Source organism: Melopsittacus undulatus, chromosome 1, assembly GCF_012275295.1.
Source record: "Melopsittacus undulatus isolate bMelUnd1 chromosome 1, bMelUnd1.mat.Z, whole genome shotgun sequence".
In the NCBI taxonomy this organism is placed as follows: domain Eukaryota; kingdom Metazoa; phylum Chordata; class Aves; order Psittaciformes; family Psittaculidae; genus Melopsittacus; species Melopsittacus undulatus.
The window spans coordinates 100,413,039-100,430,929 of NC_047527.1; the positions used below are offsets into that span (position 1 = coordinate 100,413,039).

At 41.3% G+C, this 17,891-nt stretch overlaps 1 protein-coding gene across 1 annotated transcript in view; it reads right to left on the reverse strand.

Annotated features, from left to right (window-relative positions):
- The window catches only part of LOC101872303 (vasoactive intestinal polypeptide receptor), a 78,984-nt gene that overhangs the window by 11,399 nt on the left and 49,694 nt on the right, over positions 1-17,891 (reverse strand). The window contains exons 7-9 of the mRNA XM_005150011.3: positions 4,929-5,082; positions 3,385-3,445; positions 962-1,031 (exon numbers count right to left, since the gene is read on the reverse strand). Of these exons, the coding sequence (XP_005150068.1) occupies positions 962-1,031; positions 3,385-3,445; positions 4,929-5,082 (285 nt within the window). The remainder of the gene's footprint in view (positions 1-961; positions 1,032-3,384; positions 3,446-4,928; positions 5,083-17,891) is intronic.

Genomic DNA, 17,891 nt, shown 5'->3' on the forward strand with positions numbered 1-17,891 from the left:
AAATGTTTCAGTTTGGGATCCCTATATGATAACTACTACAGAAAAAAAGTCTTCTTGTAAAGGTCATAATGTACTTGGAATAAGAAAAATCTATGTCTAAGAAAAGATTTCTGTTTAAAAGAGACATATTTGGTTTGATTTTTGTTGCATTCTTTTTCTTGCCTTCCCACATACTTTATTTAAGAAAAGTCAAAGCTAAGTTTAACTTAAGTTCATTTTACTTTAAGTTTTGGCTTGGTACCTGACAGAGGAAATATGTAATATTCAACAAGGATGGAACGACTCTAAGTTCCTCAGAAGTGTCCTGGTTTCTGTGGGCAGAACTGATCATATCCAGAGGATTAAAAAGTCAAGTTTTATCTGGATAGTAGCCAAACTTCTCAAGGACTTACTTCAAAACCACAACTACTTGCTGGATACTATAATAAAAGGCAAATATCTGCGAAATGCATCTAAATTCTTTTTTGCCTAAGTAGAAATTTGTGGTAGGACTCATCCCAATTTTACTTATAGTGTTGACATCTATAATTGAACAACTGGGCTCTGCATATGGTCAGTTCAGAAAATAAAAACATTCATGGCACAATTCATCTGATGTGATTTAGACATCCACTGATTCATTAGACAAGATTAGCATTTCCTGGATCATGCTCCTCAACCTCCTTGTGCTACACACACCCATGGCCACTGCCCCAGGCAACTAGCTGCAATGGAAGTGGTCAAAGTTAAATGAAATGAGCTCCATCTTGGTTGCCTAGTCACTCAAACTCTTCCCATGGTTAAAGTTGTTTATCAGGAAGGTGAGCTTCCTCAACCTAAACCAGACATGCGATATACAGTGGGATTTTATCTGTCAATGCTTTCTGTTGGACATTTACAGAACACTTCTAAACACCTCTTCACCCCCCACACTTAGGATTAAAGATGGCTTTGCAGCCAGCAGAATGTGCTGATACTTTACCAAAATAGACACCAAAATAGGAGTTTTAATGATCCACCAGAATGGGGATTCCACTATTTCCTCCCAGCACCTGAAAAGAAACAAAACCAGACTTAAAACATCAAGCAAAGCAAACAAGCAGCTATGTAACCTTCTCTGGTACTTGGTTCCCTAAATACTGAAGATAGCTATGATAGGTTAGTGAAGAGGAGTAAATCTGGTGTGCATGAACTGGGAAGAGCTAAAGACTTGCTTTGCAGTGGCTCTGAGTACTGAGAGTTAGGAGGTGCTCCAGACATAATCCTGCGGGCTTTTCCCCTTGGTAATGGAATGGGCTGGAGAATGTTATGTCAGTATGAATGTGGGAGAGGATGGTGATTCACTTAATTTCTCCTACACTGAGATCTGATACAAGGAAATGCCATCAAAATCACAGATTCATGAGGCCTCCGATGCCATCCATTATCATGGACTGGGGTTTTGTTAAGCATAGAGCAATTGGCACCATCAGAAACAAAACCAACCATGCCTTTCTGAAAAAGATAAGCAGCCTGTGGCAGGTTTAGTCCAACTAAATCTGGTTAGCTGCATGAGTTACGGATCTAGTCAGAAAAGTCCATAGAGTCCAGGGTATGATTTATTTCATCCTGAAGCAAGAATTGTCAGCAAACAACACCACTCACCTAGGTCACTTGGAAGTATATTTTAAAGCTAACAAGGAAAGGACAGATTAGGAATGATGTGAAAACAACTAGCATTGCCTGGGACACATTTATCTTCAGACCTTACAAGAGTCAGGTGGCAGAAGGTGCATTTTTTGGAGATCATTGATGAAAATTGGTCTGCATTCATGTTAGAAACAGATTAGTGGAATCTACTGCAGCCAATTTCACCTGCATTCAGCTCACCTAATTCAAAATGCTGAAAGCACAGGTAATAGATGAAAAGAGGTACTTCTAGGGCACAGTTCTTGAGACCTATTTTAGGCATCGATGTTGTGATGAGAAGAACTGTGCTTCATGGACTTTAATGACTAAATCCCCAGTAGCTACAAAAGGAGACTAAAATGAACTGCTCACACACAGATGTTTATATTTTCTCAGGTGCGTGTTGCCCATTCATTTAGAATTAAAGTGGCCCTAATTATCTCTAGTGCACTTCGTCTTAAAAATAAGATGAATGAAGGTCACTTTAATTTGAAGTTAGAATGTTTAAATAGAGGCTTAATGTTGTTTAACCCATTTTACATAATTAGATTTTATTTAATCTGGATTAATTTCCTGTAATTTCTCTCTGTAGGCAATTTTAGTATGGAAGAAAAATCTATGTTAGGTATTAGCATATCCTGTAAATTCACACTTTGTTTTACTTTGCACAAAAGTGTAGAGCTTTAAAGCCTCCAGAAAATGCAAAGTCTGTATTTTTATTAAGAATTGCTGGAGCTGAGTGGGAATATGTGGTAAGAAGAATTGGTATCCAGACTGGTGAAATCATTTGGCCTCTATCTCATTGTAGAGCCTATTTATTAGCAGATTAAATAAGGTCAGTTTTATGCAGATGGAGTGAAACCATAAAGGAAGTCAGTAGCCCTCAGGAAATATGTTAGCATGACTGTAAATCAAAAATGCAATGAGAAGTCTGAGCTACTTTTCTTACTGAAATAATGACAAATCGGGACACATCTGGAGAGAGAGAATGCAAGGGAATAAATGGAGTTAACCATATGCTGCAAATGCAAGAAGCAAGGGCATGCACAGTGAGTACTAATAAGCATCAGATTCGGTAACACTGGCGTGTTTCTTCACAAAAGCCTTTCAATTACTACAGTTCGACTACTTGAGTAAGAGCATGAAGGAGGATTGCAGGATCGGATCCTATACAGTTGCATATATCCTCAGACAGCTCTGATATCTGCCTCATTTACTTAGCTGTATTATATCTGCTTCTTATGTAAAATACCAAAGGATGCTACTAGGTTAAAGAGGATGAAGAACAGATCCTAAGATCTGCCTGGAAAACAAAACCAAACAAGTAGGCTTTAGATGTCTTCTGTGGGAAGAGCTAATAGGAGTGTTAAGTATTTGCTGCCTGGGCATACGCAGGGTCAGTTCTGTAGGATGCAAAACTCTGCTCTGAGCATGAGACAGCTGCTCAGCTGGTATCTTTATTATACACAGGATCACAAGGAAAAACACTACCATCAGGGCTTGTTCACAAATTCCCTACAAATATCCTGACTAAGGGACTGGGAAACAAAGAGGCTGAGAAAGTTGACATAAACCATGTGTCTTCAGGAAGACCTTGGAGTGTTTCCCAGGTCTGACTGCCACTGGGGCTAGGGAAGGATGGCTGGGTTACTAAAACTGCAGGGCACTCCTTGGCCTTCCTTAGAGATAAAGGAAGGAAGAATTATATAGGAAAGATAATTGAGTCCACAGGCTTACCCAACATCGAAAAAGTAAATCCTGACAATTGTCCAAGCAGTGATGAACACAGAGGGGGCACCTGACAAGAGAAGAGGTGGTCAGAAATAATTATCCAAGTTTCCAAGGCTGTTCTCTCCCAACTCTCCAACTCTCCTAACTGACTGAGATGATGAAGAGTCAGCAAAGGCTTTGATTAGATTTAAACTGCAAATACTCCAGGAAGGACGTGTTCTGTGTTAGTCACAGCATTGCATATTGTTTATTATCAGTGATTTCTGAGTGCAGTGGTAGTAACAGTAAGAACTGTAATGAGTGCATCCAAATTATTAATTCCTGCACTATCCATTTTGGATCCATCACCAATGCTCTTGCAAATGATTGATGACTGAAAAGCCAGAAGATCCTTCAAACATCTATCCTTGAATTGTCCTTTCTCATCCAAGCAACCTCAGAATACATTACAAGCACAAGATATTCCCTCTGATTTAAAATCATTAGCTTCATACATTTTTCTTTAAAATCTGCCAGCTCTGCTGTACTGAAAGAATGGGTATCTATGCACAAAACAGGTTTAAAGAAGGTCTGACCTGATTAACTGCATCTGAAACAAAGCCTGCTAACATCATCTCATCTTATGCTTACAGCATAGAGAACTGTGTCTCTTCTGCAGTGTGAACCCAAGCATAACTTCTGTCACTTTCAATGGAACTTCATGGCTGAGCAAATCCTGAGTCCAGGCATACCCCTGTGCATGACACTGTTTTATTTTCTCTTTCCTTTTCAAGATTCTTCCCTGCTCTAATTACTTCTCAGTTTCAGCTATTGAAAGCATGTAATAGAAAGACATTTTGCTTTCATAAATCTTCAGCTAATGGCTTAAAGGGGAAAAGAGGTCTCTGTTTCATCTTTGGAGAAAGAAAAGAAATTGATTGGGTAGGATTAATTTGCCTAAGTTTGCAATCCAGCTCTGACTTACTTTACGAAGAGTTTAATTACGTCTTTATTTTATTTATTATTTTGTTTATTATTTTATTTTACTTTTATTTTATTTTATTATGGGTTTGAGTCTAGACTTATATTAAAGCTGGAGAAATCAGTAAGCAGAAGGTTACCAGCATTAGCATGCATGTGATGGGATCTCAGGATAGCTAGCTGGCCGGAATTTGGTAAAAGTGAGAGTGATGGACTGCAGTGTCTGGTTCATTCCAGGAGTCCTGCTTTGCTGGGATTCATCCTTACAATTTAAGATCAATGCATGATACCAACTTTGGGATCCTGGTCAGGATTAAAAGGCTAAATGACTATAGAGATGAGGAGGAGTTTCAGTCCTTACAGACACTGAGGTGCTCAGCTATCACTTAACCTAGCACAAATTACATTCTTAAATGCCTTTGAAGATTTAGGTTAATGGAATTAGGCTAAACTCCCCTGGCCATCACTTGATCTTGCTCCTGGTTGCACTAACAATCATTGGCAGCAAGGTTAAAGGTCTGTGTATTAAACTGCTATTAAAAAATGCCTGTCAGGATCATCCCTTGACACAGTTTTGAGAAGATGCGTACCCCAGCCAATCAAGATGTACCACCAAAAGTACTTCCTCTCTGAAAAGAAGGAGATGACCAACAGGGTGTGAAGATACAGCCCCTCCACCAGTAGCCAGAAGAAGTTGGCCATGATGCAGTACTGGAAGAAAACCATCATGGCTTTGCAGCCTACCTGGAAGAGAAGAAACGAACAGTGGTGAATTTTTTCCATAGTAAATACAAAGAATTACCAGTAACCCTTGCTGTGTGCATATCTTTGGGATTGCTTTGTGCAGCACCTGAAGCCCTTAAGGGAAAAAAAAAAAGCAAAAAGTCCTAAAGCTTGCTTGGGGGTGGACATGCTTGATACACATTAACTCCTGCATCCTTGAGAGACCCAGCTCATGTCTGGATGCTGTTTGACCATGTGAGCCTGCAGATACCCTCAAGCTTGGAAACCCTGTTTAAGAGTCACAAACTGATATGGTGGACCATGATCCCTACCAGCATGGTGCTTCTCTCTGTATGTTTTGGTTTTACATCTGTGGGAAGTTGACTTAGTGGCAGAGTGGATGCCAGAAGGTCCTGCCCTGAAATGTAGTCACCAGTCTCTCTGCTCTGCCAGGCATGGGTCCATGGGGCTGAGCTGTGAAGCAAACCTTTGCACTAGTACAGAAGAACCTTCCGTAAAAGGCACTACTTTGAACTGAGACCAACTCATTGACTGATTTACGGTGCAGCCAACAAACACTTGAGTCAACATGACTGAGTGATCTGTACTGAAGAATAAACAAGAATGTGTGGGAATTTCTTATGATATTTTTGGCACTAAAGTCAGCATCTTGAGCTATGATGCTCTGAGTGACTTGGACATCATAGTTTCCCCCATCATTCTCATGGGGCTGCTTGCTGGCATCACCTGGCTCCTTAAACCAAAAGAAATGAAGCCTCTGACTAGAACAAACTGATTTCCCAGCATAAACGAACAGCAGCAACAACAAAAATCTGTGTTAATTAGCCCTTGAAAACAAAGTCCAATTGTAATCAATCCACAGTGGATACTGCAAAATAATGAAAGAGTTTGAGACACGAGTCTGAAGAAAGCCAAGTCTACAAAGAATCATGGATACTCACTTAAGAAAATGACTGGAATACATATTTTTAAAATAAAGAAAAGGATAAGAAGGAGAAACAGGGCAAATACTAATGAGCAGGGACAGATTTGATTGCATTGGAAAGGGAGATATTTGAAAGGGAAGGAGGATTGTTTTTCTTCAGGAAATGAATAATTAAACACAGTAGCTTGCTGTGTGAATATTTCACTTCAGCACAGGTAATGGGAACAGCTACCTTAGAAAAAAAAAGGGAAATTTCTTTCTGACACTTGAGAGGCCAAACTCACTGCAAAACATCCAAAGGTAAAAATCAGCTGCTCAGTGAAGTATGTCAGCTCTGGCCATTGCCCCCACATGTGATGTATCCAGGTCCAGCTGTAGTCTTATAGGAGATCATTGGCTGCATTGTTACACACATCCACACTGTCTGAGCATCCCTGAGATGTTGATTCAATGATAGTGTTGTTGCATTCTGTGAGCCTGCTTGGGTAATACCCTGTATTTACTAGGGAGGGGGAACAAATATCTGCCTGCTAGCACTCTCTGGTTAGTGGCTCTTCCCTGGTGTTCTGCACATGTAACATGTTGAATTTAGAGTAATAATTGATTTGCACCAGTAACAAGCTCACATTCCCCCCACACTTCTCTCTCCTGCTGCAAACAGTTGCCATGAAACACACTGATTAAAATGAGAAGTTTGGAAAGTGTTTTCTCAATGCCACATGTTTTGGAGAGGGACTTGTCCCCACTGATCACTCAAAATTCATTCAACCCTCCCTGAGCACCCGTCAGTATATCACACTGGGTACCCTCATGGCCTCCTCCACATCAATTTGCATGTGAAGCAGACGGCATAAGCAGAGAGTTGCTGCAGGGTGGTGATGGTTGAAGGCAGAAAAAGCAGTTAACTCCCAGAGAGGGAAGCTGACAAGGGCTGGGGATGCAGTAGCATCTTCCCTATGGCATCCCTATTCTCTTCATTTCTCCCTGTTATTGTGTGCGTATGGATATGGGGCATTGTCATGTCCCATTTCTTTTGCCCAAAACCTGACTGCCTGATTGGTGTGTCTACAGCCAGTGGGAATTTGTGGGTGTCAGCTCTGCTGGAGTTACTGAATTCTTTCATGGTTTCACTTTATCAGTATTTGGCCCAAATTTCAATAGCTCACAGGTGAGACATGAGGTTTAAGGGAACAGTTTTGACACATCTCAACCACACAGTCCTCAAACATGAATTTGCTTTGAGGATTAAACATTGGGGAACCCTTTCTGGATGGTTGCCCTAAAGCTATGGCAGAGGCATGAGGTTGAAGCACATCACAAGGAACTGCAAGTCTTAATGGGACCAGGAAAGGCTACTCACAAGAAATGCACTCAATTTCTGCCTAATGGAGACTCTCAGACAGGGATGCTGGGTTTGTAGAGCTATTGCTGTCAGAGAGGAAGTCATGATGAACTCAATCTGTGGCAGCAGAAGCCACAGAATCTTGGGTATCCAAATCCATTACCTCTTCTCCCAATACCCAGTATTAGCAACTATTGCTTCTGTGTTAGTACCTGGCCCTGCCTCCTTCCCTAACCTGGGGGTGGCTTGTTGCAGACCTGAGGTAGATCATGCACATTGGCAGTAGCTGAGTTTTGGCAACTTCTCTGAGGGACCTGTAGCATTGATTCTACATCATCTACAATTGATGCAGATCAATTCTTGCTCCATGCTGAGGATGTTTTGCTATTTGATCAATTGCTACCACCCCAGGCATTTTTTGTCTTACCTGGAAAGAAGATATTTTTATACATCATATTAAGCACACAACAATAACCTATTCCAGCCAGGGATCCCTTGAAGCATGAGGATCTCCTGCACTGGAACAGATTTGGATGCACTGTCCCATCTTACGAATTAAATCATGGTATGTTCTTGCTGCCTGGGCTTCTTGCTACTGTCGCCAAAGATATGTAAGTTTAAACTAGACCAGATATTTCTACAAGAAGTGCAGTTTAGCTGCAGTTTAGTTGACTGCAGTGTTCTTCCGTTCTATGCTGTTTAACAGACAAGTCAGTGACACATTTGGAAAACAGTTCTTCCTGGCTTTTGAGAGACCTTATTACATGCAACACTTGGTAATGAGTCTATACCTTCCTGATCAATTGGATTCAGCTTCAGAATGGCTGTTATAATGCTGGGAAATAAAATCCACATTTATGTAAGATGCTTTGCCCTTTAGATGACAGACATTACACTGAGATAAGCTATTACATCTCATAGAAGACTTTTTTCATAACAAGCAGACCTATTGATGTGTCAGTGTTGAAAAACTAATACAGGCTATGTTTAGAAAAGATATTTTCAGCAAGAAAAGCAGCATTACAACACTGCTTTTTCTATTCTTGCCCTTTCACTGTCTCATTTACAACAGCTTATTTCCCTGTGTTTCTTCCGGGATCTTACCCTGCTGATGTCCACATAAGCTGTTGCTATAGAAGGAGAGGGATTTCCTGTGCAGACCTTTGGAATATTCACAGGCATCTTAAGGGTTATGAGAATCCCATGCTTACATGGCAGAAGTCTTCCCTATAGGGAGAATCCTTGCTGACATAGCAAGACAGGGAAAAAAATGTACATATTGTACTGTACTATTGTCCTAAAAAGTTGTTTCCTCAAATACAGACAAATCTTCGAAATAATTTCTATTATGTTCACACCTGTACCTGAAAAACAATGTCCTGCTGATCATGGTGTGTTTAACATTCCCTGAACATGGGTGTGAATTCCTATCTTCTGGATAGGACCCAGGCCTATGGCTCTCAAATAAATTACTTGATTTCAAATGGAGGTGCATTACTCAGGCCCTCAGATAGAGCTGCCCCGAGCATACAACTATTTACTACCTCACAAGGCAATAGAGAAGGCAGAAGATAACACACTTGCTTTGAAAGAGAAAGCGACTTCTTGTGGTCATTCTAGGGCAAATATTTAATGAACTGCTGATACTTAGGAATGTCCACTGTGCTTTCAATAAGGAGATGGATGAGTGGGGACAAAGCACGTGGTTGGTTAGAAAGCTGTTGGGATGCTGAAATGTACTTAGTTGAAAAGCTGGGCAAAAATTATAGGGTGTTGTCGTGGTTTAAAGCCAAACCCGCACAGCTCATTCACTCCTCCCCCCCTTGCTCCCCTGACCCCTGGAGAGTTGGGAAGGAGAATCCAAAGAATGTAGCCCCGACGGGTTGAGATAAGAACAGTTTAATTGCTAAGGTATAACACAAATCACTACTGCCACTACTACTACAAATAATGATTATAAAGCAAACAACAAGTGAAGAGAATACAACACCTCACCAGCCACCGACCCATAACTCACCCCACCCTGCCCGACCAAGCACCGACCAATACCTCCTCTATCCCCCCAGAGCTCCAGCCCTTCCAGGTCTCTCCCAGTTATATCCTGGGCATGATGTGCTATGGTATGGAATACTTCTTTGGCTAGCCTGGGTCAGGTGTCCTGCCTCTCCTTCCTCTCGGCCTCCCTCCTCCCTGGCAAAGCATGAGCTCAGAAAAGGCCTTGGACAAACCAAACATTTGAGCAGCAACTCAAAACATACGTGCTATCAGCAACCGTTCTCAGCCCGAAAGTCAAAACACAGCACTGCACCAGCTACCAAGAAGGAGAAAAATGACTGCTACTGCTGAACCTAGGACAGGTGTCAATAGTGGGTCAAGTTGAGAGCTTCATGGAATGATGGGGAAAGCAACCGAGATACCCATAGCCAGCATGCAGCACAGCATACATGTGCTATAGCTGCTGTGAAAAACACAGCCCAGGTAGGAGGTGAAAGATCATAGAAAGACTGCACTCAAGATTCAACCAGACTTTCTGAGAAAGTGGCAAGAAAAAGAGACATGAGGCTGGGAATAACAAGACCAAGCAATAACCTTACCAGCTTTCTTCCCTGTGCTTAGTAGCACTTTGTATGTTAGCCATGAGAAAAACTTCTTCCTCCTAAAACTGATGTAGTGAATACCTGATCAACCTAGAAAATGAAGTTCAGATGCTGGAGGAAGTAATTAATTTGGAGCTGAATCTGACAATACATTAAATACATATATGTCATACTTCTCAGTGATAATAACTCTGCTTGATGTATCCCTGCTCATTAATAACTGCTAAGGATTGTCAGTCTTGACCAGCTGCTGAATTTCTCTAGCTCAATATAAGCAGCATAGTTGGACAGGAGTCAGTCTGAGGTTCTGAGGTTGGTCTAAGGTTGTGACACACAGAGCCAACACATGTGCATGCATCAACCTCCTGTGAATGCAACAAAACTCTACCATAAAAGGTCAATCAACTTTACAGACACACTGCAGTCACTACAGAGCAACACTGCACTAACACAAGCCTCCCTTGTCTTCCTTATTGGGCATATGGTGTGTTACAGGTTTAGGACTTGGGTCAAAGAAGGATTTATATCAAAGAAGTATAAAAGGGCACTTGAATGATTGGGTATTCTCCCACCCGTCATAGCTGGCCTGAGAATACACTGTGATATAAATGGTCTGCTTGAGTCTCCTTGTCACAGGAATCCCCATCATGAGATCTGACCTTTCCCTTTCCAAATATGACCTATCCTGTACATGGTTGCCAGTGCTGTGCAGAACTTATGATCTCTTCTCATACTCTTAAACTCTGCAGCTTCCTGTGGCATGGAAGGTTAGTGGCAGGACACCAAGCCATATTAAGTCAGCACAAAGATATATTTAAGACATTATATGCAATCCTGGGCAAAGCTGCAGCTCCTGGCATTATTTATGAAGTTGGGACAGTGCCTTTGGCAAAAGCATGGGCTCAGATTTACCTCAATCAGTCATGAAACTTCAGGAGGCTTCAAAATCCCCTTTAAGGTACTTAGGTCCTTTAACTGGGGCTACCACCACTGATGCAGGAGGAAGAGATTTACAGAGATTTCTGCAGGCCTCTTTGACAGAAGACAGATGAAAATTGTTTTCTCAATGACAGATTTATCCAGCACTTTTCTTTTATGCTGCCCAAAAGACATGACCTATCTGAAGGGCGAGCTGCTGAGTGACTCATGTTGAATTTGCCCACAGCAACAGCTGCTCTTCTGCCCAGCCTGGTCAAGGAGGCTTCCTTCATCTTATTTAAAAGCTTTTTATAGATCTCAATCATGATCCTGCTACCAGGATGCACCTGGAAGATGGGGTACCACTGAGCAAGCACTGAAATGCTGAAATTTAGTTCTTCAAGCCCAGGCACTAGCCTAACTCTGTATTTCCATAACTATAGAGCCATTTTAGCCACTCATAAGCGTAACTAAATTCAGGAGTCTCAATCCTGAGCTGATTTCCTCATGCCTAAATTAGGCTGAACACCATCCCAGGTCTTATTCTGTTGAGATGTCCACCTTAGGCAAAGCATAATGTTATCTGTAATGATGATGTAATAACAAACTAATTGCTCTGCTTGTAAGATTAAATAGTATGATTAATTCCCTGTCTAACTGTCATGGCACTGGAATTCATAAAACTGGCAATCATTTCATAACCTAAATATTGTACAGCACTGTTCATAGCCATGCATTGTCTGTTAATTTTTGTGCATGTTAGAGATGTCAGGACGGATTTAGTTTTCAAATATTTTTTTTTTCCATGGGATATTTCTCCATTAATAAAAATACTAACTTTTATTTTACAGAATCATAGAACCATTTAGGTTGGAAAAGACCTTTAAGATCATTGAGTCCAATCATAAACCTAGCACTGCCAAGTCTGCCACCAAATCATGTCCCTAGGCACCACATCTACACATCTTTTAGTTATCTCCAGGAATGGTGACTCCAGCACTTCCCTAGGAATCCTGTTTCAGTGCTTGACAACATTTTCAGTGAAGAAATTTTTCATACTATACAATCTAAATATTCCCTGGTGCTAGTTGAGGTGATTTTCCGTTACCTGTTACTTGTTACATGGGATAAGAGACTGACCTCCACCTTGCTACAACCTCCTTTCAGGTAGTTGTAATGATAAGGTTCCCCCTCAGCCTTCTCTTCTCCAGAATTTAAAAAAAAAAAAAAAAGGAAAAAGAAAAGGAAAAAAAAGGGAAAAAAAAGGGAAAAAAAAGGAAAAAAATGTTGACTTATCCTTATCACACTAAACCTTTTGTGTAGTAACAGAAAAAACAAATTAGTAACAAACAAACGACTGCCTGGCAAAAAGCCATCACTTCTATTTTTTCCCTCATTTTATTTGCAGTTGTAGCCTAGAGTCAACAGGTTAGCAATAAAAAGCCCCATAAGGTTTATGTCTTACCATGAAAGGGAACTGAGGTCTATTCAAACAAGAAATCTCTTCCTAAGCCAACTGGATGCCTTTGACTTCTTCCTTCCTTCTCTATCAGGGAATCTGACAGACCAGTAATTTCAAATGATAAATTGCTGTATTAGTGGGTGCAAATTTTCCTGGAAGATTCGTGGAGACTTTGGGTGTTGAGGACTTAACACTGTCTGTGAATAATGAAATGTGATTAAAGAAATTCTTAAAATGCTGTTTTGATAGTAACAAAGTGGTTTATGATTGAGGCATATAGCCTTTAGTTCGTGAGGGCCTAAGTTACCAAGTCAAAAGCCTCAGTTAAAGCAATTTCTCATCTATTAGGAATTATAACAAAGACCTTCATGGGAATAATAATCTTATGTCTTGATGATGGACCCTTCAGCTCTGGCTGCCTTCAGGGGCTTCAACTGTAAGTCAACCCTACAAAAAGTACAGCAGATAGATTAACATAACTGATTTCACGGTCGCCATCTATCTCAGGTACAGGGATAAGAGGCCTCAAACACACATTTTCTCTGTTAACATGCTGCTCTGCATCTGTGGTGCCCTAGAAACATTATGCAAGAGTGCTCTTAAGCCCTGGCAATAGCAAATTAATTCAATTTATCTTAACCCACTTTCTTCTAGGTCACAATACATTGCATTTTCATGTGCCTATCATTTCTTGAAAGCACACACTGGAATACCTACTCCATGTCAGCTGTCACTGGGCAATTTATTAAGCCATTATAACCTGGATTTGAGTCTGAGCTTTTTGATTTGTTACTGCTTTCATAAAGCAGAAATGTTATTTCTAGACTTATGAGCTGTGCTGTACAGCCATACACATGCATACACAGACTATTTCCGCAAGCTAAGTCTTACCTGTTACCATCAAGACTGTTGAAGGATGGAGACATTAGGAAGAACCTATTGGGCTTAATCTCCATTTCTCTTTCCTGTACCACCACTTCCACTTGCACTAGGGCTGGGCCTTTACTGAACATGGATAAAGTATTCTTTCTCTGGTTAGTGTCACTTCTCTAGCAATAGAGAATCCATCCACTCATATGGACCCCAAAGTCCCATGAAATAGCCTCAGTCTTTCTTTGTGCTTTCACCTCTTTAATGCCAGCTGACAGCTCATTGAAATTAACAAGGCATTTAAAAATGTGTCTCTACTAACATGGAAATTACATGAGACAGCCTCTATTTTATGTGCTTGCAACACAGCAAAGCATAGCAGGGTCAGATCCTGCACTTGCAGAAACCTTGAGAACACCATTAAAATAAATGGACCTGTATCAATTTACACCAACAAAAATATGGTCTGCATGACTGCACTTTATGCCTTGCCCACTTCCCATACAGGCTTCCTCAAATACAATACTATCTGTTGAATTCAATAGGAAGCTCTTATGTCTTCTTTTCCTCACATAAGAAGCAAGTTTAAGTCCCATGACTGTACCTTCAAGGCTATTTAAGCATTTCTCTTCCACTGATCTTCACAGGGGTTATGTAACTGTCAGTCTTTGAGGTACTTGGCCTTTCTGTTTTGTCTCCTAGGAATTTCTGGGGGCAGTGTGAGTATTTCTAAGACGGTGGGTGATTAGCTTTAGCTGCTCTAGCCTCTGCATCAGATGACTCAGAGTTGAATTTAGACATAAAAAAATAAAATTATCTTGGTAAATGGGGCAACTGTCCTTATTTTGTGCTCTTCAATCACAGAATAATGGCACTTCTAAACACATTTTCAGTGACAAGGCAAGTCAACCGTAAGGCAGCAACTACAGAGAGAAGGTCAGTAGAGTTTTGTTAATGCCTTTCCTCACACTTATCACATTTTTTTCATTATTTTCAATACACACAATTGCTTTAAGGTGCCAGCCTGTGACTGTGGCACCACTGTGTCAGGGATGATGGTCACTTAATGAAAATTCCTGCTCCAGAGTTCTTCCACATTCTTTCTGCCTTCACTCCTGGCTTATTTCCAGCAGCAAAAGAGAAGGCAAGGAGATAACTCATCCAAGAAAAACTGTGCAAAACCATGTTAGAGCTTGGTGTTTGTGGTCTAGACCTTCTTAAGGGTTGCCTGACATGAGCAGTTCAAGGAGCAGAAGGTGCATAACCCAGAATCTGATACTGAAGGAAAGGATCACTTCATCCGTGCTCTGTGGACCTGACCTGTCGCCAGCTGTCAGGGAGGGAGCCCAGCCAGAGCTACCATCAAGCTCACCTTCCTGCTTTCTGTTGGTTCTGTTGTGGTACTAGTTGGTGAATATCTGTTTAGGGATATCCATGTTGGACAACAGATGGCTGAAATACTGTCCTTTTCCCCTGCTTCTCCCACCTTTCCACTGAAAACCCCATTTCTCTATAGCAGAATTCCAAACCCCTGGCACAACTTCACTTCCTAGCCTGGCATCCCTCTAACACCACACATCCAGTGCCTAGCTTCATCCCCCACTGCCATCCATCCCTTCTCAAAATGCTGATGTTTCACCTTTAGCTTCTCTGACACTCAAGGTTTCCTTCACTCTCCATCACTGCATGTTCCTTTCTTCCCCAACTCAGACCTGAAGATGACATTTCCTTCTTATCCCACATCCTTTCAGCAGAGCTTCACCTCCTAGCACCACAGACCTTCTTCCCAATCCCTTTTATTCTTTACTTGCAACTGCCAGCCCCAACTACGGTTGAGTCCCTTTGCAGAATATGGTGCAAAACCCAAGGCTCCAGGTGTGGAAGCCATAAACTGCTGTCTCACCAATACAGAAGTAACTGTTTGCCATCAGCTCCACAGCAATTACCTGCATTCAGGCCCTCTCTCTTTAGCATGTATGAGATGACTTAGGCCTGCTTCGAAAGTGTCTATGGGGACTTAGGCAGGTAGATGAATTATGTTCAGTATAGAAAAGATAACATGCTCCTGGATTGGGTATCACTGGACAATTTCAAACTCCAAGCAAGAACATTAAAACACTCTAGGTGGATGGTTAGTCTATTTCCCATGCTGTTGGCTGCTACTGGCCTTGGGCAGTTAGCATCCCAAACCTCTTATTTATAGCTTCTCACTACTTCACATACCCTTCGTTCACTGAACTTGCTGCTAAATCCTTAATTGAACACTGGAATTGATTTTTGAAAGCATGGTTGAGGCATGTAGCTTCAGGACCTTTCTCTCCTCTTCCCACCCATTTTTTGGTCTTCTCTAAAAGTGTCGCAATACCTTAAAGTGCTGGTGTGATATTTGAAAGAGAACTAGCAAACACACAATGCCTCCATTTCTCCCCCCTGCTTTCTTCCATTGTTTTTTTACTTTGTATAATTTACAGGAACTTTCTCTAGTTTTTCATTTTTCCTTCCCCTCTGTCATTTGTTTTGCTGTAAAACTTACAAGTTTGTAGCAGTGATCAGCAGATATGGAGATATCAGCAGATATGTGGATAATATTCCCTACAAGTTTTTTGGCAAATGCAAACCTCTTAATCTAAACTGATGGTAAAAATGTAGACCAGGGAGATGGGTGTGTTAATTTTGTGTTGTGACAGCAATTTCATTGCAACACCCATCTCCTGAAGCCAACAGGCACCATTTGGCTGGATTTCACAGGAAATTGTGGACAGGGTGTGGTGGTTCAGGTCAGAGACAAGTGGAACAGCACAGTGAGAAATTTACACTTCACATCAGCAGTGATCTTTGCTTTGCTCCTTGTGCTCCTCTTTGGGATGAAAATCAAATGTGGCTGCTCCCTATTAGGCTGGAAGATTGAGGGTCTCCTTCACTCTACACAGCTGAGAAAACAAAGTGAACCATATTTTACTTTGGGCCTCATTTCTGTGGCAAGATAGACAGACTGTAAAGCACTTCCTTATCTCAGGCAGCACCTTTGCACCTGGCTGGTCCCATTGAACTCAGTGGTTGGGTACAATTCTGCAGGAACAGGCTGAGCAACTGAAAAAGTGCCAGCTGATATATTTACACATTTTGGGGACTGACCCAGCTCCAATTAAAGTCAAGGGAAAGATTCACATTATCTTCAGAGTTCTGCCAGTCTGTTCCCATAAGCCAGTCAGCCGAAGTTCAGCTGGTCTGTGCTAAGAAGGGATTATCCCTCCTCTGCGTAGGTGGGAGTAGATGTCTTTCCCAGAGGATGTAACTCAGTGAAAAGTATGAGTCTCTAATATTTGTTTTACTTTTAGACAAGTGTATAAAAAGGCTTCTGCTCTTCCATATTTCCAACAGCCTGTATATTGGTGCACTCCCACAAGAGCCAGAGAATGTGGATTTCAGTAGCTTCAAATGGAGCTGTGCTGGAAAAAGAAAATGTGTTTGTCTTCAACTTCCATGTATAAAGTTCATTTAGGGGCCTGTAAATATTATCAATTTGGCCTGAGGAAAAAAAAATCTATTTTTCACACTGATAATATATGTTTACAACTGCTAGGAGTCCCACACTCCTTTGCAAAAAATTTTTTGTTGGAATTTCTTACTGTAATGCAAAAGGAAAAAGAGAAATAATCTAGTCTTCCTTGTCTGAATCCTCACCAAAGGTAAATTTGCAGAGCTCAGAAAAACTCACCCTGAATTCAATCTAAAGAACCTGATCTTTGTATGAAACTGACAGCTTCGTCTTCAGCTAGATTGGAAATGTGAGTGGTTCACCATTATGCAATCAATATATAATGGTAATGAAACTATATAAAAACCTATCCATAAATCCTCAAAATATCAAATGAAACAACAATCATATAATCATATGATTTTGGGGTTTGGAAGGGACCTTAAAACTCATCCTGTTCCAAACCCCTGCCATGGGCAGGGACACCTTCCACTAGACCAGGTTGCTCAAACCCCTGTCCAACCTGGTCTTGAACACTGATAGGGATGGGGCAGCAACAGCTTCTCTGGGCAACCTGTGCCAGGGCCTCACCACCCTCACAGGGAAGAAATTCTTCATAATATGCAACCTTAATCTCACCTTTTTCAGTGTAAAGCCATTCCCCCTTGTCCTATCCCTGCTTGCTCTTCTTAAAGTCCCAATACTGACCCTTGAGGAACACCACTTGTCACCCATCTCCACTTTGTCATCAAACCATTATCACAACTCTAAGGGTGTAATCATCCAGCTAATTCTTATCTACTGAGTGCTCCATCCATCAAATCCATGCCTTCACAATTTAGAGACAAGGATCTTGTGCAGAACAGTGTCAAATGCCTTGCACAAGTCCAGGCAGGTTGCATCAGCTGCTCTTCCCTTATCTGGCAACTCTGTGGACCCATGATAGAAGGCCACCAAGTTGTCAGGCATGATTTACCCTCATTGAAGCTATGTTGGCTGTCACCAACCATCCCCTTACTATGTCTCTTAGCATAGTTTCCAGGAGGATCTGCTCCACAATCTTGCTGGGCACCAAGGTGAGACTGACTGGCCTGTAGTTCCCCAGGTCTTTCTCTTTTTCCTTTTAAAAAATAGGGGTCCATTAAGCAGGAACTTCACTGGACTACCCCTTAATTGAACAATTGAAGAGTTCAGTTCAACCTTTCTACCAGTTTTGC